Source organism: Rhopilema esculentum, chromosome 20 (genome assembly GCF_057945365.1).
Source record: "Rhopilema esculentum isolate cy_ngs chromosome 20, ASM5794536v1, whole genome shotgun sequence".
Lineage (NCBI taxonomy): Eukaryota > Metazoa > Cnidaria > Scyphozoa > Rhizostomeae > Rhizostomatidae > Rhopilema > Rhopilema esculentum.
Window position 1 is genome coordinate 10,338,712 of NC_142834.1, and position 22,746 is coordinate 10,361,457.

At 34.2% G+C, this 22,746-nt stretch overlaps 2 protein-coding genes across 2 annotated transcripts; both read right to left on the reverse strand.

The window, feature by feature from the left end:
* Positions 1–1,474: 1,474 nt before the first annotated feature.
* LOC135687382 (small ribosomal subunit protein eS17) lies at positions 1,475–5,894 on the reverse strand. Its single transcript, XM_065203928.2, has 5 exons — positions 5,741–5,894; positions 5,104–5,255; positions 2,855–2,960; positions 2,582–2,647; positions 1,475–1,612 (listed from the first exon to the last, which is right to left on the reverse strand). The coding sequence occupies exons 1-5, from the start codon at positions 5,741–5,743 to the stop codon at positions 1,529–1,531; spliced, it is 411 nt and encodes a 136-aa protein (XP_065060000.1). The 5' UTR covers positions 5,744–5,894; the 3' UTR covers positions 1,475–1,528.
* Positions 5,895–8,078: 2,184 nt separating this feature from the next.
* Positions 8,079–21,231, reverse strand: LOC135687381 (S1 RNA-binding domain-containing protein 1). Its single transcript, XM_065203927.2, has 19 exons — positions 21,135–21,231; positions 20,451–20,745; positions 19,392–19,503; positions 18,853–18,994; positions 18,434–18,530; positions 17,713–17,836; positions 17,246–17,369; positions 16,902–16,983; positions 16,032–16,189; positions 15,703–15,793; positions 14,226–14,333; positions 13,066–13,157; positions 12,676–12,758; positions 12,003–12,109; positions 11,358–11,544; positions 11,100–11,251; positions 9,339–9,430; positions 8,880–8,969; positions 8,079–8,386 (listed from the first exon to the last, which is right to left on the reverse strand). The coding sequence occupies exons 2-19, from the start codon at positions 20,648–20,650 to the stop codon at positions 8,106–8,108; spliced, it is 2,322 nt and encodes a 773-aa protein (XP_065059999.2). The 5' UTR covers positions 20,651–20,745; positions 21,135–21,231; the 3' UTR covers positions 8,079–8,105.
* Between the last annotated feature and the right edge of the window lie 1,515 nt (positions 21,232–22,746).

The following is a 22,746-nucleotide window of genomic DNA, read 5'->3' on the forward strand; positions in this document are numbered from 1 at the left end:
GAAATTATTAAATAAGAGCCCCCTCGAATAAGCATCCTCCTTATGCGGGAAATTATTAAATAAGTGCCCCCTCTAATAAGCGCCCTCCTTATGCGGGAAATTATTAAATAAGAGCCCCCTCGAATAATCACCCCCCCCCAACTTTATCTTGAGATAGGGCGCTTATTCAAAATTTTTGCCAGAACAAGTTTTGAAACTAAGTTTTAGTCTTACTGAAAGGTGAAGGCACTCAGCCAAAAAAGTAGAAATAAACAACAAAGTTTGTTCTAATTTTTATTCTTCTCAGTCTTTATGTCCATTTTTTCATAGCGCCCCTTTTGAAGCTCAAAATTAAATAAGTGCCTGGGCACTTGTTTAAGGCTTTACTGAATGTTGCTTTAAAGACTTAAAGATGCTGTAGACTGTTCTTTTATGTCAAGGATTTGGAAATTGCAAGCCAAACCAGGCAAAACTGATTGTCAGTAGTAGTCCTTGGACCTAGGAACTTTACACACAATAAAATCTGCTTTCATGTTGGATCAATCCCAAGACTCATCTTTGTACAGTTATCTATGAAATAATCACTTTTTGTAAATTCAAGTATAGTGGTGAGATACCAGGGCCAGAGAAGCTAGGGTATGATTGCTCAAGCCCCCTGGTAATTTTCAAAGCTGCAAAATGCTTAAAAAATAATGTTTAGCCCCCAAACCTTTTAGCTCCCCCCAATCTGTAGTATGTTCTGTGTACTAGTCTGACACGCTACCCCCAGGTCAATATGTTAAGAAGCATATAACAGGATGTATGTTCGGAGATTTATAATAACATAGACCAGTAACCTATTCTCCTGTGTGGAGAAAGGCAAAATTTATCCACACAAATAAAAATCTTTCCTTTATAGAGTGAAAAGTGCTGGTCCCAAACCTATAACCTTTAGCTTTTTAGTTTAATTCATTTAAAAGTTCAAATTGTGACAATGTGATTGTTGCTAAAACAAATTGCATCACAGAGAAATATGCTTTACATTTAAATATACTGTTGTCACATTTCTTGATGTGGTTTTCATTTTCAACAAGGTTATAGATAAAACTTTCAGTGTAGTTAAATTGTTTCCTAGTGGATTCCCTTTGTCAGCAAAAATTTTGCTTCAACTCTGCCCTGGTATATTGTTTGATTAAAAACATGATACTGGAATTAACCTTAAAGGGAGCTAGAATATGCAAAGACTTGCTCATCTTTCCTTCCTGAAAGGAACACTTGAGTTTAACTAATCTTCAGAAAGGAAAGACTGCCACTTATGGAATAGTTCCAAATTGGAATGTCTATCTTAAAATATATATTTACCAGATCTGCCCACCAATATTTTAGTATATTTTATATTATGATATGTATCCTGACAACATTTGATATGCTTTTCACATGCAATCTGGTCTTTAAAGGAAGATAAGGAATATTTCCCACCAGTGTTTCAGAAGAAATTTAAACAAAAAACAACAAATTTGACGTGGGGCACTTTTTTCAAATTTCAAATTTACACATACATCTGTGGAGTTTATGATCGCATCCCAGGAACAGTTCTAATTGTTGTCTGAGGAAATGGTTCTGTAACCTGCAGACCTGCAATGTTGCCAAAGTCCTGTAGACAGAATAATTTTGATATTTACTAACATAATAACAAACATATACACTGTACACATTACAATCAATATATACTTTATAAACAGGCTACTAAATATACAATTTTCTGTAACTTCAGAGAATGAAATGGATCAATTTTTCCAGAAGGTGTGGTGAATGTCTAGATTTTTATATAAACCAGTTTGATATTGTTTGATTAGTGATTACATAATCATATAAATATTGGCCTTTTTTCAGAAAAGTCTGTACCGAGAGCGTATCTTTAACCTGCAAAAACTCTTCACAAAGAAATAATTTTTTGGCAATATTATGGAGGTTTCATAAGTTAGTTTCATTAAAAATTGATGTGTAAGGTATATAGCTCTATTTTATTGACTGCAAGTCACAAGGTATTGTTTTTGAAATTTGAAATCTTCAAATTTGATATATTTCAGCATGAATATATACAAATGTAAGATTTTTGATTTATCAGAAAAACCCAATAAGTTTAGAACTGAGAGATCTTTGAAAAGTATTCTGACTGAAGAGAAAATGAAAGAAACAAAAACTCAGTGAGAAACCCCCATGCCATACACTTACTGGTTCTAAGTGGGGAACCTTTCAAAAGGAGCTGGTTTAAGTGTAAGCATGTGCATGACTACAATTAAGAACGTTAATTGGAACATGCATGCCACTTTCTTACAAAATTATATATTTCATGTATATCATAAACAAATTTGCACCTGTATATATATATGTAAAATTCTTTTTTCAATTTTTTGACATTTTGGTACTCACAATAATAGTTTGGCATTGGTTTTCTTAATCATTACAATCTGTTTAAGGTTTGCAAATGGTCATTATTTAGACTAAAACTTCTGCCAGATATCAGGCTCAGGTTACAAAAAACTACCAGCAACCCAAGAATGGCTTTAAATAGGAAGGGAGAATAATTTATTCCCCTAATCATAGAGACATAACTACTGACCAGAACTTTCAACATCTCCTTGGTGTCTTTATCAACTTCAATGATGTCTTGTTCAATGGCAGAAACCTATGGGCATAGGATAAAAAATTTCTTATTAAACTGTCAAAAAAGTATATACAGTAGCAGAGATTCTAAGCACTTCTGTCTGCATTGTCTAATCTAAGAAGAAATTTGCAAGGGTTTTCTTTCTTATTGTCCTAATCAAATGTGTAAAATAGATGGTGGAAATAGGCATTACTATTGTACATTTGCAAAAATTTGACCAAACTTTACCTCAGGAACATAGTTATCCCTTCTTTCCCTTTCTTCTTCCTGAAGTTTGATTGAGATACCACGTACTGGTCCTTCTTGAATCCTCTTCATCAAGTGAGTAATGAAACTAAAAAAAACAAAAATTATTCCAAGATCAACCAAACAATGATTCATATTTCATGTGGGATCAACTGGCTGATAAAAATACTAAAGCCCACTATCACCCATGTAATAATAAAATAACAATCAATGTAGGTAAATTGTACCAGGAAAATTTTTTTAAAATAATTAACGACGTTTCGAGCATAGCCCGTTATCAAGTGAAATAGAAAAGCGATGTTAGAACTAAAAACCGTTAAAAGAATATGGAATTCGACGAATGGAATAGGAGGACGAATGTAAGAGCATGGAAAAGAAATATATGGAAAAGGCTAATAAAAATGAATATATAAATACATATACGCAAATACAGAATATATGTATATGTATATATATGCACACTAATATCAAGAAAAGAAAAAAAAGGGAGGGGAGGGAGGGGAGGGAGGGGGGGGGGGTTTATTGAAGATACGAAAACTGTTTATTGAGTCCAGAAGGATATAAAGTTCCAAGTTTAAAAATTATCCGTTTTTCCAGTGACTTTCTCTTTGCACTGTCTGTTGGGGCAAACAAAAGGCCAAGAACTACCATGTCATCTTCTGTGTGATTCGCCAGGTTAAAATGTTTGGAAATGTTGCTATCAGGATCACTGTCGTGTTTGTTGTTGAGGTGGATTTTGTTCCTGACATTACGTAAATGCTCACCAAACCTGTTGTTAATCTGGCGTGATGTTTCACCAATATACAGAACATTACATTTGGTGCAAGAGATGCAGTATATGACACATGAAGAAGAACAGGTGAAGCTTGATTTAACAGAAAATGACTTGTTACCATTACAAATGGTGGTAGATGGGTTGATGTGGTTGCAGGTTTGACAGAGGTGGTGGTGGCAAGGTGAGGTAACAGGAGATTCAGGTGAACAAAGGCTGCTGCGTACAAGGTATTCTTTGATGTTTTTATCCTTTTTATAGGCCAACAGAGGTGGAGCTTTGAATATTTTCTTTGTAATTGAGTCGTTGTGTAGAATGGAGAGGTTGCTGTATACAATATCTTTAATTTGTTTGTTGAGTGGGTGGTAGGTGAGAGCAAAAGCTATACGGTTATCAGCATTTGTTCTGTCGACCGGCTTAAGGGCTTGTCATATTGTACTGCACGCATTTTAGTATATTCATGTAATAATAACCCCATGAAGTTTAGATCATCAGTGTTAAAACTTTCACAATATCACCAGATTGAATAACAGGAAGTTGCACCACATTGCCTTTGCTTTTTACCTGTATAGTTTATTTGTCTAACCAGAAAATTAAAATTCAGGAAAATTTCATATATGACAATCAGATTATTAATCAGTTGTCTATGTTTAGAGCTTACATATAAATAATCATAAACAAATAAAATATAAATACATTATATATATTAGTCATTTTACGCTCACACCAGATTGGAATTTTTGCCTTGCGCAGGGGATAAATCCCCTGTGCACATCAAGTATCAGCTACAATTGCAGCCGTGCAATTTATATTAAAATGATTCATCCACCTGCACAGTATTCTTATTTAACGGTAAAACTTAAGTTGTATATATGTAATAATTGATGCTTTTAATGAAATTTGAATTTGGAGACCCTCAGAGTTGTTGATCATCTCGATAATCATTACTTTTTGCTTGTGTACACACGATGCTGGTTTTTGTACACACAAATGCCAAATAACAGCAAACATGTGAAGGATATTTTTATCATTTCTGGGAGTGAAATACACATAGGACAGGATGATCTAATTTATTAGCATGCACAAAGTTTTCTTGGTATAGTCTCAGCCGCACAAAATTGTTATCTGTGTCATTTGCAAATGTTCAATATTTTCATGGATATTAAACAGATCCCCTGTGCATCTTTCAAAGATTCCAATCTGGCTCTCACACTTGTTTTTAAATATATACTTCAAACAAATATTTCTTTTGTTATTATCTTTATTTGCCAACCATGTTACAACAATACTATATACTTAGAACGTTATTTGGGAACTACAGTAGTCCTGCAGTTTAATCGATAATTTGAATATACACATCTGAAGATTTACCAAAAATATAAACGTTACATATTATATATCGCCATTGACAAACTTTACAATATAAGAAATGCTAAACATTTTGGCAGTTGTGTCTTACCCAGCAATCTTATTCCTTAGCTTCTTGCTAGGAATAATTGCAATTTCTTCACATACTCGCTTGTTTGTGTGAAAATCCAATGTCAGTCTTGGGTAGTATTTTTCAATTATGACACGAGCTGCCTTCTTAACGGTCTTTGTCCTGACGCGACCCTGTAAAAGGACAGAAAATACACACATTAATTTAAAAGATACTTTCCATATTCGTAAAATATATACTGAACTATATACTAAGTCGCCGAGCACAAATTTTGGCCGTACATTCTTACGATGGTCGTACGAATCAACAGCATCAGGAGAAGAAAATAGCCATAGTCTTACAGTGTTTTCTGTTGTATACATGTAAAACAAATGAGTAGAAATCAATAAATAACAAAATTTCCTTGTAAAAAAACATGAGCTTTAAATTTACCTATATAATGTGTCGAAAGTATAATCAGGTTGGGTTCCTCAGGTTAGGTCATACAGAGAGACCTACAACTTTTTCCTTAGTCAGAATGTAATAAAAAAATGACTAAATGCAAAGTTTACTGTGCTAATGGTGTATTTTTAGGGCATAATTTTGTGATTTTATAAGTTATTCGACAGGATGGACGATGATTGTCGGAAGGTTAAAGTTTTTAAAACTTTTCACTCACCATCTTGAATTAAATGCGCTGAAAGAGACTGCCACAAGGAAACGAGGGATACAAAAGGGCCTACTTATCAACCTCGCTTTGGGTCCTAGTCTGGGCTGCTTGCAGATTTGGGTTATTTTGCGATTAAATCATAACAATAAATTGTTTAGCATCAATTAGTGTGAGACTTTATAGAAATTCAAATTTATAGCCACATGTTGGTGCTCCAGCAGCAAGTATATATGTTTAAATTAAACTTGAAATTTACATTTATCGGAATTTTTCTGTTAAGCCCCTCTCAATTTAGCCCCATCCCCCAAAAACTACACTGATGCCAAAATAAGTTAACTCAACAAATAACGGAAATTTTCATTTAAACACATTGGTCGTTCAATAATCATCATCAAAATTCGAAGTATGTTTCTCCCAGATTCTGCGGATCCGAAGACAGATTTAATGTGCATTGAGGACGGGCCATGTGAGAGCCTTGTACCAAAATTACAGGTCGTTGGTACTCAGAGGGATGAATTCGACCCTTTCGAATGCTCGATTTCAGCAGACGACATAGTCCAAGAAGATATTTCAGAATTAATAATGATGACGATGACAATATTATTGAAGTTCAAGCCTGATTTGATGTTTTTTCATTTCGCGAAAAGCAAAAAATTAGTCAAGAACTGGAAATTTGTTTGTTACAAAATATTTCTTAGACCCCCCTCTTTTATAAGCCCCCTTTGAAGTGCTGAAAAATGATCAGCCCAGCGGGGGCTTAGAAGAAAATTAACGGTAATTACATTTTGAAAGAAATTCACATTGAACGAAGTAAGAAAGATAGCATGCTAAAATCCTTTTAGATTTTAAAAACTTACAAGTAAAAGACCGCATGGAATATTTGGAAATGCATTTCAAACCGGAACAAAGGGTGTGAACGCAAAATTGTTATGCCTCCAAAGCCCATGTGCATACATTGTTGATTTTGGACGAAACCTATTTAGTCCCTTAACCTATTATGTTCATAAATCGGAAGCTATGCATTTGATTGAAGATTTATTTGAAACATATCGAACTATACTTAGAAGGCAGAGGTGTTAGACATAATTTTTTCTACGATATCCTAGGTGCCCCCCCCCCCCCCATCTATAAAACGCGTCTACTAAGAGAATCTTCTCCAAGCAAACTGTCAGCAAACTAATATAGTTTGGATGTCTAAAGTAAACTTCTGCAGAATTTAAATTCTTTACCAGATGCATAACATTCTCTTTGGACAATGTCAGTAATAAAATTGCTGAAGTTCTGCTTTTCCGGCAAGATGAAACTGCCCTTTTGAAGCGTTAAGAAGCTAGATTGCCTTTCATGGGGCCAAAACCGCTATCTTATTTAATTTTGGCTCATAAAAGTGGTCTCAGTAAGAAAACTTACAAAGCAAAACTCAAGGAGATATTCTACGTTGCACACTTCTTTTTGGCGATGAATTATCTGCCGGTTTGTCAAGCAAAGACTAGATCCAGGAATGAAGGAAATTGAGATATATGAAAATCAAGCATCCATTTGGACCAATTGGGACAAACTCTTTGAAACTTTGAACATCACTTCATCACGAAGGGTTGACAACAAAGTCATGCTGCATCGACAAAGCGTCCATGCCAAAACTAATTCATGCTGCATAGACAAAGCCACTATTTTCCACTATTTTCATGTTTGTTATGCGCCTTAGTATAATTAGGACCTTTTTTCAATCTTTAGCTCAATTTGAGAAATAGTAACAAATCAATTAATAATATATTAGAGTTCCCTTAATTTTTTCAAGACTGATGCAAAATATGTATCTCTGCTTTGTTCAAAATTGGCCTATTTTGATCCTTTTACCAACAAAAACAAGGGAGACTTGTTGCTCCAGGTCTAAGCTCTACCACTTTCCAAAGCATGATATAAAGAAACTGGATGTTAACCAATGCTAACCAAAAACACAACTATCTACAACAAGAACAAGAGTGAAACACAATTTTCTTTCATGTTTTCATCAATTTACAAGTTGCCATTAATCGAAGAACATCGAGTGAAAATCTGAAAATTATGATCACGCAAGGAAACGTCAAATTAACCAATTTTCTTTATTTGTCAAAAAAATTGGTCTCGCTTGGTAAAATATAGATTTTATTAAAATTTTTTGATAAAAGTGGGTACAGTCTCAACTGTACCAAATGCAGGAAAATTGAAGAAAGGTAGCAAAATATACAAAACAGAGGGTATCTCAAATAGAACTGGCCTGGCAATGAGACATTCTTTCACTCAACAATTTATTTTCAGTAAATTATATTTTTTTAGATATATTTTCTCATATGATAAATTACATTTTGTATTAGCCCTTCAATTTGCTATATAGTCTTTACCTTAGCATCGTTACATTATTTTTTCTAGATTTAAACTTTAATCCAATTCTTTGTCTTGATTTATCCACGTTAATCACAAAACATTCACATTTGTCTCCAGGTCCAAGGTCTTTGCAACCGGCCAAGTTACTTTGGTGAATCAAGGCATCTTTATCTAGCCCAATGTCTACGAAGGCCCCAAATGACGTCATGTTTCTGACTACTCCAGTCACGAGCTGACCTATTGCTAAATCATCAATTGTTCGTAGCTCTTTCTTGAACAAAGGCTGTTCCAATTCTGTGATGAAAACAAAATTACTTAAAAAGTAATATTATTCCTACGGAAGCTGTAGAAATGTCTCTGAAGAGACGTCGTTAGCTTATTTGAAATACAGGGAAAACTAATAACAGAGTTTCCGAAGACTTTTTTAACCTTTTGTATTGAGTTATAGTTCTAGGTTTTGACTTCGAACCTGCACCAAAAAGGTTCACAAAGCTTTAAATTCATCACAATCTACTGAAGAGGCAAGCGTTTTACTAATTGCATACCCATATTGCATTTATAAAATATAACGATAAGTCAAGACTTGGGCAACTACCTTTCTTTTCCCCAATACCTTTCTGCTACAGTGCTACTTTCTTATTAATCAACAATGGATATAGATCACCAACAATGGATATTGTATCCACGATAAACCTTGTTGCATACTCAAAGTTGCATAGTATCTGAACTGTACACCATTTTAAAAAATCAAAATAAAATTTTAACGGAATAGGACAATGTTTTATACCTGATCGAAGATCGTAACCCAATGGCTGCTTTAGGGCCTTTACTATTAGTCCTAAGGTCTCTTCGTCTGTATTTAGTCTCTGCACAAGTCCTAAAATATAAAAAATGACATGACAACACTCGAAACAAGTGTTGTCAAATGACAACACTTGAAACTTTGCTAGCGTCATACTAATAAAAGTTTAGCAATAGTGCGCCATTAGCATACTTACAAAACCAAAGCAACCATCTTTCGATCCTGAATACGGACTAATCCATCATCAAAAAAGATTTCTTTCCTAATTAAAATGTTATTAGGTCGAAACTACGTTAAAAAGGATGTAAGAAGTAGGATGATCTTAGTCAATTGAAACGAAGTTACTTCTGAGCTAGCCCGCTGAAAGAAGGCAAAAAACTAACAAAGGAGTATTCTTGGAAAATCTCAGCTTAAAAGCAGTGAAAAATGCAAAACACAGCTTACCATCAAACCTGGTTTTTGGTGTTTTTTCTAAAAGTTCAGTTAATCGCTTGGTGCTAATCAAACTTACATCTGCTTCAATTTCTTGTAACAATCTAATTTGATTAAAATACAGTCATTTAACACAATGTGGCATCTTGTAATGGAATCAAGATTTCAATGTTTGATGAGAGAAGTCTCGAGACTTCAAGATAAACTCTTGCTTCGATGAAAGTCTTAATTATAACTTTTCGTTTCCATCCATAAGATTCAAATAAAATTTGACAAAAGAACAAAGTTATATCTTCATGCAAAATATACGCAGGAAAGTGATGATGATCTAGGTAGTTATAATCTATCAAAATAACAAAAAGGCGGGGTTTTTCAATGCAGAAATCTGGATTCATCGTCCAAAATAATGACCAAAAATGGTTTTTTCTTTAAACAGGAATTTATTTGTACAGTATCTTAAAAAGACGAATGTGATCGCTGTTCTGGCCTTGTTTTTTTTAATTACTAATTACTAATAAGAAATTTACAAATTACTTTTACACATACTTTTTATAAGAAACTAGGATCCGGCGCTGATAGACTGGCGGTGTTAAACTTTTTAGCTATTTTGCTATCAAAAGTTTCTTACATGTTTCTTGAATTCCTTAGGTAATGAATTTTCTAAATGTGCTTTTATAAATGTAAGTAAATAGTTCACTTAGATTTAGAGATAAACTAACAAAGTGATCAAGGAATTTTGCTTTCCGAGAATGACTAATTCTGTTGAGATCTGTGAACTTCATCAATGAGTTGAACTTGCGTTGAAGTCAAACAAATTTTCAAATGAAAACTTTTTGAGTGTACAATTTACTGAGAATGAATGCAAATTGCATGTCAAGTGTAGTGTTGCAATAAACAGTGACGTTCAATGTCAAGACTGTTTCTAGTGTCAACTCGGAAAGTCAAAACTGCAAACTATAAAATTTTCTTAGTATTTTTTCAATTTGGGAAGGATTGTTTCTTAACTTTCGAAAAATTGAGTCTACCGTTTCTTATAACATGTTTCTTATAAAAAAATGCGTGTAATATACTGGGAAATTACGAATGAATAAAGTAAGGATTCAATTACCCGAATGCATAATCTAATGCCAAAAAGGGGAAAATTTTCTAACATAATTTCCTTCTTTTGTCAAGCCGTATTTCATCAATTTGTTATTAATTCATTACTGACGAATTATTTTTAAAACCTCTTCTTTGTCTACACACAACAATGCAGGCAAACTGAATGTAAGGTACCTTTTCTTGTGCTAGGTCGCAGAATACCGTATTTCCTCTAAAGAACGCCGCGGCGTTTATTACAAACTCCAAATTTTGGATGCGGCGTTCAATAGAGGGCGGCGTTTATCAGAGGGCGGCGTTAAATACAAGATAAAAAGTTTGTCAAATGAAAAATGACAAGAAAAATGCGATGAAAAAAGATAGAAAGAATGTCAAGTCAAGGAATTTGAATATCCCTGTCTCCGTCAGAGTCATCGTCTTTTTGAGATAAAAACTTTCATGGCTTTCGAATAGTAAGCGTATACACGATTCCTTACTTCTTGTTTGGTGTGTATTCTAATGAACGTCGCTTTTCAAGACGCGGAGTTCAATAGAGGGCGGCGTTCATTAAAGGAAATACGGTCATGACCTTTTTTCGCTGATGTTAAACTTGAAGCTCGAGTCTTATCCTTTGACTAGTATTATCACTTGACTTTGAGTGCTAAAATCCGCGATATATTTACAAATGTCACTTACTTGTAAGCCACTGAGTAGGATTCTGGATGAATCATCGTTTGATCTAAAGGCTCTGGCAGGTAGGTCTCCCCTTCGAGTTTTCTTTTCTTCGAAGACAATTTGGTATTAAACTCTGATTTGCGTTTCATTCCTGTGGCTCTCAGTGATTTTACCTTTATAAATGGAATGGGAGGTTTAGATTAAAATAACATTCCAGATGAATGTCTACCACTTCAAATAATCTAGAATTCGTAGAAGGCAAAAGTAGGACAGTCTTACCTTGCAAGAAGGAGCCTCGTTATCATTCAACCTTGCTGCGACTCGCACAAATCCTGCACATTGCTCAAAACATTTCTGCCCTAAACCTTTAACCAATAAAAGTTGTTTTCTGTTGATGAATGGACCATTCTTGTTTCTCCATTCGATGACTGCATCTGCCTTTTTGCTGCCTAATCCCGCTATACGTCTGTAAGATAATGATAACAATTTTTGAGGATTTACTACTGAGTCTCTTTATTTTGCAACAGCAATTAAACTAATCACAAGGAATTTATGATTAAAACGTGTATAAAGAGGCTCATGTTTTGCGATAAACAAAACCACAAATGCCAACTGCTGCTAAAGCATGTCAAGTTACAGTGCAGCGTAGAAAAACAAGAATTGATAAATTTTCCTGCTCTTGGAGCTGATATGAACATATGTATAAAAAAAATCTCAGAATTTACATCGTTCAATTGTAGTTGTAATCTTTGCAAGGAATACGCATGCAACATCGGTTATATTTGATTTACATTATATTTAGCGATGATAATTTAAATTAGTTGGTTTTAATTAGCTTGAGTATGTATAGCTAGAAATTGTACCAACTTTAAATTACCAAATAAGGAATTTTGGAGATAATTTCAATGAAAACGATAAACTTACCTAAGCATTGCTGCAGAACAGGCATTAAGATCTACGCCAACAAAGCTTACACAGTCTTCCAGAACGCCTTCAAGGGCACCCTTCAGTAGACTTTCAGAAACGTCATGCTATGTGGTACAAATATCATTTGGTTAAAGACTAGTTTGTTCAATACTTTTCAAAAATACAGCCAAGATATTCTGTCTGAACCTAACATTTTTCTAATACTTGCCTAGAAAGTTTAGGTCCATAACTATCTATAAAATCCTATATTCCTTTATTCATCGTTATATCATAGCCCTTAAAAATTATCCTGAAACGCCTTAAGGTCGGTCGGTAAGAAAAGGACAAAGTTGGTACACCTGACGTACCGAAAACAACAAAAGAATCAAAGGCATACAAAATATGCATTTCATGGATCCATAACATATGGATAGAACAATCATCACTTTAAGAAACTTACACACTCCAAGCAAAATCAGAAATAAGGAAGTCTTACTGCTGTCACAGCTGTGATACAATTAAACTCAATTGCAATTTTATAGTATAGTAATTTCATTTTGCTTGTCATAAGCAAATATTGTACGGATTTTATACTAACAGTATACTATAGGTTATAAACTAGCATTTCTCTGAAATTGAATATTAATGATTCAATGTTTAGTCTAGTATTTATCCCTTTCAAAATACTCACCTGATACATTCCGACTCCAATGTGTTTTGGTTCTATCTTGACAAGTTCTAAGAGGGGGTCTTGGAGCCTTCTGCCAATTGATACTTGAAAGACAAAATAGAGAGTTGAGCCACACAAAAAATATTAGGTTAACTAAACTGATTACCAAACAATTTTGAATTTGGTCTAGCATATGGTTTTTTGAGTTCTCTAGTATTCAGAAAGCATCTGGACCCTAAAAACTTTTAATTTTGGCTCATAAATCTATCTCGAATTTAAATTGTGTACGTCAGAAGGTGTCAAAGTTTACATTCACACAAAATAAAAAAACTTAAGGTTCAGCGGTCAAAATAATAAAATAGATAAATTAATCAACGACTACGCGTGTTTTAAAAGGGCTAAAAAAGTAACCTGCACTCCTTAGATTTGGGTCGAGATTAGGGAATTCACTCTCTGCCTCTTTTGTAACACTCCAAACACTAGCACCAGCTTCGTTGACTATGCTAAAAAACATTCAATATAAATAGCGTTTCAAGGTATGAAATTTGTATTTAGACTTCGGTGACGTAAAATTGTGGGCAGAAATTTGGTAAAATACAGCAGAGAGCGCTTCTTAGGAAGGCTTTAGATATAGATTAATGCCTACAAGGAAAAGTTTTTTGACAGTTGTTATTCATTCAAAGTGCCCCATAAAAGGCCAGCATTTCGCACTGTGTAAAATAAATGATAATACCCTGCAAAATAGGAAGGGAAAAGATTGGTCTAAGTATGCAGCTTAGAAAAGATATGACTGCAGCAGGACAATCCTTTTTCACCGACAGGGAATGAAAACAATTGAATAGAAGGTCAAAGAAGGCAGAAACTACATTGACATATAGGTACTCAACGATGAATGAGAAAAGTCAGATAAGAAAAGCTAGTGGAAACTCTAACATTGGCTTAACACCTTGCAGGTACATTGAAAAAGCTTATAAAATGAAAAGGACTATAGCACTAATGAAAGTTGTAGCTGTCAAAATTTGTTGGATCACATTGGAAAACAGCTTCAAAAATAATACACCAATTCGACTTACGGCCTCGTTTTGAAAAATTCTTAAAAATGTTCTTGTACAAAATTTTTAACCTCAGATTCAGATTGTGAGTCTAATTGTAAGTTTTCATTATGATATTGCTCACGATATTGATTTTATGAAGACACAAAGATAAAAACTTTATAAGAGATTTGACCGTGATTGGCGACTAGGGGGATAAAGTTTCCCCCGGAACGATTTTTGCGGTCAAATCCCTTACAAGTTTTCAAACTTCATTTATCCGTAAAATCTTAAATACAAGCTGAAACAATATGAAAAATGGTATCCCGCCTAAAATTATGGCGATAAAACCAAATCTGAGCTTAAAAAAGTCGTATAATTAAGTTATGAGAAATTTCCAAAACGAGGTCGTAAGTCGAATTGGTGTATTCAATACCAATGTCTATTGTATAACAATACCATTTTCAGCCATTTAAATTTCAATACTACCAAAATGCTTATAGATCTACCAAATGAAAAATCTGCAACTGGCAGACTCACCAATAACTAACTTCCACTGGTTTGAATAATCCCCTTTTAATCATATTTGCAATGAAATTCTCCGTTTCATGACGCGCTGTTCCATTTCCAATTGCAATGACATCACATCTAAAATGTTTAAAATAGAACGGGCGGTGAATACATCAAAGTCTGCAACCAAAAAAAAACCTTTGTATTATTAAGAGCGACTATTTGTAGTTTTCAATGTGGCAGGCAGAGAAAGAGTGGTATAGTGAATTTGAAAATATTCTCATCTTAGGTGCCAGTTACAATATACCAGATTGCTATCGGAGCGGAGTAACTTTCATATCGGCTAGGGGTTTGAGTTACACTACGCCACACCAATCCGGTACACAACGCTCTGATTAGCGGAGTGAAAACCGCTCTGGAGGTGATACTAAAATTACTCCTGGGTCACTCTGTAGCGGAGCGTTGTAGTGTAACCGCACGAATCCGCTATGCTCCAATATGAAACAAAGGATTTTCTTATTGCTTTCTGCTTGAAGCAACTGGATCGTTAATGAACAATGGCGATTTTTGAGATTTTGTCGCTGTTGGATATTACTAAACCGAAATTGTCCTAACATTTTCGTATTGGGATTTTATCTCTTCCCAAAATTTATTGAAGTGGCCCTTTGACGAAAAACATACTTTAACACATCAGATAGGAACACAATCTCGCTATCCGTCCTACGAGCCCCATCATTTATCTCTCAATTTAATGGTTATTTTCGTCATTTTATGCATAGCTATTGAAACGAATTCGCAACAGCACGTAGATTCAAAAATATCATTAAAAAGATTAATCTGGTGGATTTTGTGTACCAGAAATGCAAAGAAATGCAGGCTTCTGAGCGAGCGGATCGTCGTAGTGTAACTGCTACCCTAAATATCACTCCGGAGTAAAAGTTACTCTGCTCTGCTCCGCTCCGATAGCAATCCGGTATAGTGTAACTCTAGACTGAAAGTCACTTGCTCTCTATAGAACCCAAACAAAACAGCAAGGTCTTCACACCAGATCAAGAACTTAACAGGAAAGCGAATATGAAAGCTCAATAGAAGTTTGCGTTAGAAATAAGACGGTCTTTTACTCCTAAAAATATAAGCTTGAGTTCTAAAGGAAAAGGCATTCTAAAAAAACAGAAAATATGTTCCGGTGGGCATTTGTTGCAGGTTGACAGATTTAAACACCATATTTTGTGAAATACTGAGACAATATGAGGCTGACAAATGGAGCAATTCAACGAGGCATGAAAACAGGACAAGAAAATTACAGTGTTTGTTTAAATACAAAGAAGCTCATCCACTATAATATTAATCAAGATTCTGTTATAAATAACCAGATCAATGTAAGATTTCCACAAAAAAGAGTCGTAGAAATACAAAGAGATAATAATTCTAGCTACAACTGAAACACTATCTTATTCAACTTCAAAGAGTAGATAAAATATTCGGCAATGGAAAAGAAGGTATTTACAAGTGCTTCTTAACCAATTCCGCAAGCGACTGCTCTGCTTGTTTTGCCAACCCACCAAATGGAAAAATGACAGCCGTGTCCAGCATCTGTCCTAAAGAAGGAAGTAATATCAAGAGTTTACATGATTGATTGGCGTTCTTTTCACAAAAAGATAATCAGCATGCAAGAGAAAAGTGCTACTTGCACTTCCAAACGATTTTCTTAAATCTTGAAAAAAACCCATAGATCGGCTATAACTCAAAGTGGTTTCCACAAGGATAAACGTCAAGCCACAAGAATAAATGCTAGAAAGATGTTCTTATATTTATTATATATTGAATCATTATTACCATGCCTATCCAAAGCAACTATTTTGCAACCGTGCTTGAATCCTGGATCAACACCAAGAACATTTTTTCCACGCACAGGAGGAGCTAGTAGCAATTTCTGGAGATTATTTGAAAAAATGTCAGCAGCTTCACGCTCAGCAAGCGCAGTCAAACGCACCCTACAAAGAAAAAACTAATAGTTAACAGATGTCTCTATGCAATTTCAGTAGGCAATCATACCATTTAGTGAATAAAATCATACTTTTCACCTGGGTCACATGTCAAGTACTCGTTGATGCTTTTTCAAAAGCTTTTTTGCAACTGCCGCAAACAACCAAGAATAAATATATATCAAACAACTCATTGAAGTGACGGAAGAGTTACAAAAACAAAAAACCTAGGCTGCACCAGCATTCATGGCTTTCAAATGACTAAATTTCTACAATCCTAGCCTTATAAACAGCCATCGACTAAGCTAAATCTAGAACGAAAATGGCTTAAAGCTGCCTGTTGAACATTAAAGACGAGTGACATTAGGCAGATTTCTTTTCTTTTGCGAGCAAGGTCACGAATAAAAATGAAAATTTACCTATGAAATAGGGGTAGTGTATTCTACATGTATCACGAGGATCAAACAAGATAAGGTCTTGTGAATTCTTTAATGCCATCTCCTTTGCTTCAATTAAAGAGTTTTAAAAAATTAAGGGTAGACATAACTGCATCAAGAACAAAAAAGGTGCATTAGAGAAGAGAGGCACTTCTAAAGAGGATATTTCCCAAAAAGTTTTGGGCAACGTGGCCTTGGCGCCTTGAGGTTTGGACGTCCAATAATTCCGTCAATGTATTTTCATATGAAGTTGTATTGTCAGTTATAAAATCACGAAAGAGCACCTTATTCGTTTCAAGAATTTTTTCTCAATAAGCCTTTTAAAGGCATCTTCGACAGCAGCTGTAAGAATACTTCTATTGGTACCTAAAAATCAAAAGAATAGCGCAAATCTACCAACTACAATAAGCTCTTTAAAGGCTCATTTTAAATTTCAGACAGAATTATAGCTGCAAGGAACATTTTTTATCAAACTGCAAACATTTTTTACAGCTATTAATCTTTGAATGTCTTAATTGGCTGCAAAATGCGTACGAAGTTTGGATATAAACGACATCAATAATAGCTAAAAAAAGCTGTTAAAAATCAATATCTAAAGGTTTAAAGGTTTTTTAAACAAGAATAGTACCTATTGCACTGTTTGGGACCCACTTCGTCTTTAGCCATACCAAAATGTTTCGTCTCGCATTCTGACTCATGAAAAGTTTTGTCATCAAAACTTTTTGCTCCTCACCACGATTAATTGCCAATATCTTTATAAAATTAGAAACGCAAAATACATGAAGTAACATATTGATGCATAGACCGGAAACAAAATGTGTACTCTAGTAAACAAATTTTGTCCAGCCGCACATCAATTATATATTAACGATTTGTCTAGAAAGTATTTTGAAACTTAAACTGCTTAAATGTAATGTATTTAATTAATAATGTATTAAACTTCTATTTTTGCGTAAGTTTTGAAATATCCTGAAAACCAAATATCTTAGACTAAAAGTTTTAGATAGAATGGAGTTATAGTAAAGGAAAACAAATATAAAAACAACTCTCTTAGTAGGACTCTTAGAATTGACTAAAATATTTCGAAAAAACTACCTGATGTGATTTTATTCTTTTTATGTTAATACAAAAGTCGTAATAATTCACAAATTTCTTTTCCTTGTCTGCCTTTTTCTTTCCATCGGTGGTCTTTGTTTCCATGGAAACCTCTCCATCTAGGCTGTTAGCAAGCAAAAGAAGGTGAATACTAAAAACCTTCACTTCCTCAGTATATTTTGAAGAATAGACATTGACACTGACGGTTGATTTATATATGAGATAATACCAATGGGTTTGATAGCTTTGAGGGGAAAAGAAGCAATTAAGGAAGATTGTCAAAAAGAATAATACACAAGGCTGTACCAAAAAGTAGCCACGATGAGATTAGAGCGAAACCAGGAGGCATCCAGATACTAGATTTACTCTTACACAGAATCTTTCTCTCCAAAGTTTTCTTTTGTTTGGGCAAAAATGAAGAGCTCTTTCAGGATTTTCTTTATTCAAGTAAAAAAAAATTATTTCAATGCACTTGCAAAATGGCAGAAATTCTCATCGCAAAATAGCAATATTCAACGGTCTACTTCATCGTTCTTTTGACCTTAAAATGGGTCCTGAAAACAATTAAATCTAAAGAGCTTCATCCATAAAGGTTTTCCATTTAGGTGCTTCGTATAAACATAAGTAATGACTTCAGTTATCGACATGGTCAATAATCATAGTCATAAGTTGAAACAAAACAATATTCTGAACAAAGATGAAAATAAATGGAAAACTTTACGTTGTGTTAACCATTCTGTTAAGTTCCTCATCTTTAGATATCATATCGGCAATAATATGCTGGATGCCAGCTTGTACTTCAGCTGCTGTTTGCAACCCTAAAAAATTGAATAGAAATAATCAGAGCCTTTAAGTGGATTTGGGCTTGGTGTAAAGGGACTACTTTGGTTATCAATGCTATAAAAATTAAACACTAACTTCATGTCAGATTTTTGTGTTACAGATTTTTGTGATTAAAACTTTTAATTTCATTATAAAAAAACTAATTGTAGAACTGCACAGTTTTTTCTTATAAAAGCTAAATGTGTTGCTCAAAAAGAAATCATACTTTTCTACTCCAAGGACAAACCATCATCTACTAGACTGAAAATAATTATTGCATGAAAATTAACTGGAAAATTCTCATTTTTTTTAACCTACCATCTGTATTAGCCTTAACATATCTGTTCAAGTTAAGAAAATTGTTGGGAGCTTCAAGAATTTGTTTTGCAGGTGATTCAAGACCATTTTTCCTAGCCCTCTCTGCAAGTGTCCCTTTTCCTCCTTTTTTAAATGGTGCATACTGAAAGAGATACAACAATCCATTGATAAGTATTTTTCAAAAGCGTAAAGCAAGCAGCAAATAGATGTGTCATGTATTTGAAATTGAATATCATTAGAAATCACGAAATGAGTCACCTGAGAATCTGCATTCTGTCAACCTTCAACAATGATTCAGAAATGCAAATGGACTTATTACATCACATGGCTTTCCTAAACATTCTGAGGTAGGTATTTGAACGAAATAAACTATTAAATACTGGAGATTTAAGAAAAAAAGTTGTACAAACAGAAATAGAAACTATTCATCATACCATATGTTCAACACAACAGATTAGCAAGAAGGACAAAGATAAGTGACAAGTAGCTTACTGAAATTTTCAACATCAAAAAACACAGAAGACTAATCATGCCCTTACCAAATCATTAACTTCCTCTATTGTTCTTGCATGGAACAAAGATTCCTTGATTGCAGCTGGGATTATGGCTTTGTCTTTGTCAATTATTTTCAAAACTTTGTTTTTCACTGCTCTGTTGTAAAAAGTAATAAGTAAGACATGATGTTAAGCAACGAAAAATTCATATATGCTAAAAGTGGTTGAGAGATACTGCTACCAACTTTCATTTGCAAAACCAATGAAAATTCCCCTTATTTATCCAGAAATCATCATTTTTTAACCTATTTCAGAGCTGCAGCAGCTATGGCAGGATTGGGTTATGACCATGGTCCATAAACAATTTATAAGATAGAATGTATGCTTAGGTGTATATATATACAACAGGTCAGATCCAAACAAGAAGTCAAAGTTCAGCCCAGAGGCACAACATGGAGTTCAGTTTGAATTTTGAAAAGTCATCTGGCGCATTTTGCAAGATGATATTGAATATTTTTTAAACATAAATGAAAAATAATACATTCTAAGAGCATTTAGCAGAATGGCCTGCAAATAGTATTTTTAAGCCCCATTTTTGTCCCTCCTGTTCCTGACAACTTCGACTTGATATGATTCTTTTTTGGCAGTACCTCTTTTTTAAATGGATCTGTTTAAATGAGTAAGTATTTGAAGAATTGCTTCTTTAGATTTACTTGGTGAAACATTTGATGTTCTTTAAGGGGCTATTTTTGCAGCACTGATGTATAAAGCAAAGGTAATACTAAATTCAGTAAAAATAGCAAAACAGTTAGTTTTACATGGTCTTCAATCTTCAAGATTTTTGCCAAAATACAAAATTGTGCAAGCATAAAGCCATTTTCAAGAATTAAATATCATTTATGTCAATCTTTTTTTAGGGTTTCAGCAATGCTTCTATTTGTTGCGTACATTTCACTAGTTTACATTCACTTAAAAATCAACTACATTTTATGTTATGAATAAAGCTAATACCTATAAATTTTAAGAGCTTTTTCATGAAAGTCTTATGTTTTTGGAATAAAAGTATTTGTTTCTAACCTACTTCATACAAGCAACATTTCTCACCTTAAAGTGTCATAAGATATCTTCAACTCTCTAAGCTGACTAGCATCCATCCCACCTGTCTGCTTTCTCCTGTATCTTGCAATGAATGGAATTGTATTGTCATTTTCGATCAACTTGATTGCCTCTCGGATATTTGCTGGCTCAATGGCATGAAGATCCTCAGCGATGATATTTGCAATATCATTCCAACTATTTGCCATGTTGATGTTCTGACACCTCCCATTAACTTAATTATCTTACTTGCTATATGAATAGTTTGTGCATGCCTTTTTACATGATTGTTGAGGCTTTGCACCTGCAGACGTAATGTTGAATAAAATTCAATATGATTTAAATACAAGTGCCTCCAATTCTTCAATATAAGCTGGATATTAATAAATTTGCAATAACAGACTGTCAGCAAATACAAACAGATGATAAAATCGCGGATTCTGATCTGAATCAATTATAAGACCAGCTCTCTCAATAGATAAACTACCAAACGACGAACAGTTCAAAATTTTCTGATGTCCTGAAGTTGAAAAGATTAATATATGTCTCCACTTCTCATGTTATATTTCCTCAATTGTATAACAATTTTTGCTTGTAGTTGTTAATTGTATTTGAGGTCAAGATGCATGGGAATTTCTGCAGCACTTGCTATGCCAAGTAATGTATTGTCAGAGATAAACGAAATAATCTTACCTTTAATTTCTTTTCGTCCGCAATATTGAAATTTTGATTTCCCGCTAAAGCCGAGCCTGTTTTTAAATGAAAAAATTGTAAACGAGGCTCCCTGAGATCTGTGGATATGGCTGCACAGCGCACGTTGAACCACTGACCTCAGTGATACATAATATTAGGGGTTTTCCCAAATTTTACCCCAACTTCAGGCTCTAGAGAAATTTACACGAGATTTTGCATCTCACCGTTCAAAACTATATCTCATTTTTCAATTTCTGTAAGTTACAGATCTTGATTAGTTGCAAAGGGAAGCAGGAGTTAAGGGGGTGTGATGAAACAATAAGACAAGTGGTCGTCGGACTTTCTGATTGAGCCTTGTAAATGAAAATGGGAATAGGTATCAAATGGGTATAAGTACCTCATTAACATAGGTATTAAATGTAAATATCATGCGCACAGAGATTGCAATCAAACACGTGAACAGTTTCCGCCTTTCTGCAAATCGGTAAAATCCTAGAGCAGCAGGCAGTAGTTTCGTGTGAGTGGTTTCAAATTCTTTTCTTGTGCGCGTGCTCTGATCAATTTGGTCTAAGTTATTGTTGGATTCGCTATACTTATGCATGCCAAATGCCTTTAAAGTAACGAGGACTTTCTATGCTCTAATGCACTTCTAATAATTTTCCTTTGAACCTTTGAATTCAAATGCTTTCATGGCAGGATCGTTAAATTGAAAGAGTGACCTTGTATAGCAGCTCTAAAAAGTCGCTCTTTAGAGGATTGACTTGCCCGGAAAAAAACTAATTCTAGCCTCCCTGTCTCCAAACATTACACAAAAAAGAGCACTGGGGAGAGCAAGCATTGACCTGGTTGGTGTCTTTGCTACTCAATGGATACATTTCCCAAAAGGTTTAAAAGTTTTTAAAAACAATGAATAGCAAACGTTGAAATTTGCAGAATGATTGACATTACGATTTTGAATACTCGAAAAAGTAGATTTCCAATCTCAACCAACTTGAAGATTTGTAAATATTCACTTTCTTCACCTTGTTGTTTGCCTTTTCTAGCTGCCTTGTTGTTGAATAAATTTTTTTTACAACTTCTTCTGAGGGTAAAGCTTTTGTTCATATAAAACGAAAGGCCAATGGCTTATTGTTATAAACAATAAAGGGTCACAAGGAAGGGGTTTCAGTTACCCCTTTGGTTGACATGCAAGAAGGCCCTGTAATGCAAGATCACATTCGTTAAATGTATTAGATCGACTCGTGTATCTTTTATCTAAACAGCATAATATACGGAAAGTATTTCATCAAAAGAAGGCTAGGTTTGCATGAATCATAGTAAACATGCAGGCTCACGGGGGAATTGCATGTTACTTGATCACTTCGATAAATTTGAATTCTGTAGCACATTTGCATCAATTAAATTCATCCATGGACCCCCGGAACATAGGCAACAGCTTTCATCAAGAAAACATTTTGGATTGGTTGATTTCTTTCAATCATTTCCGTCAGTTTTATTCTCAGTTTGACGTCGGTGATTCTTTGTTCCCTATTTTTAGTAAACAGTTCTTTTGACTGAGCTCCCAAAGGCATTTATCAAATAGCTTGAAATGTACTTTTGAACGCAGAAGGTA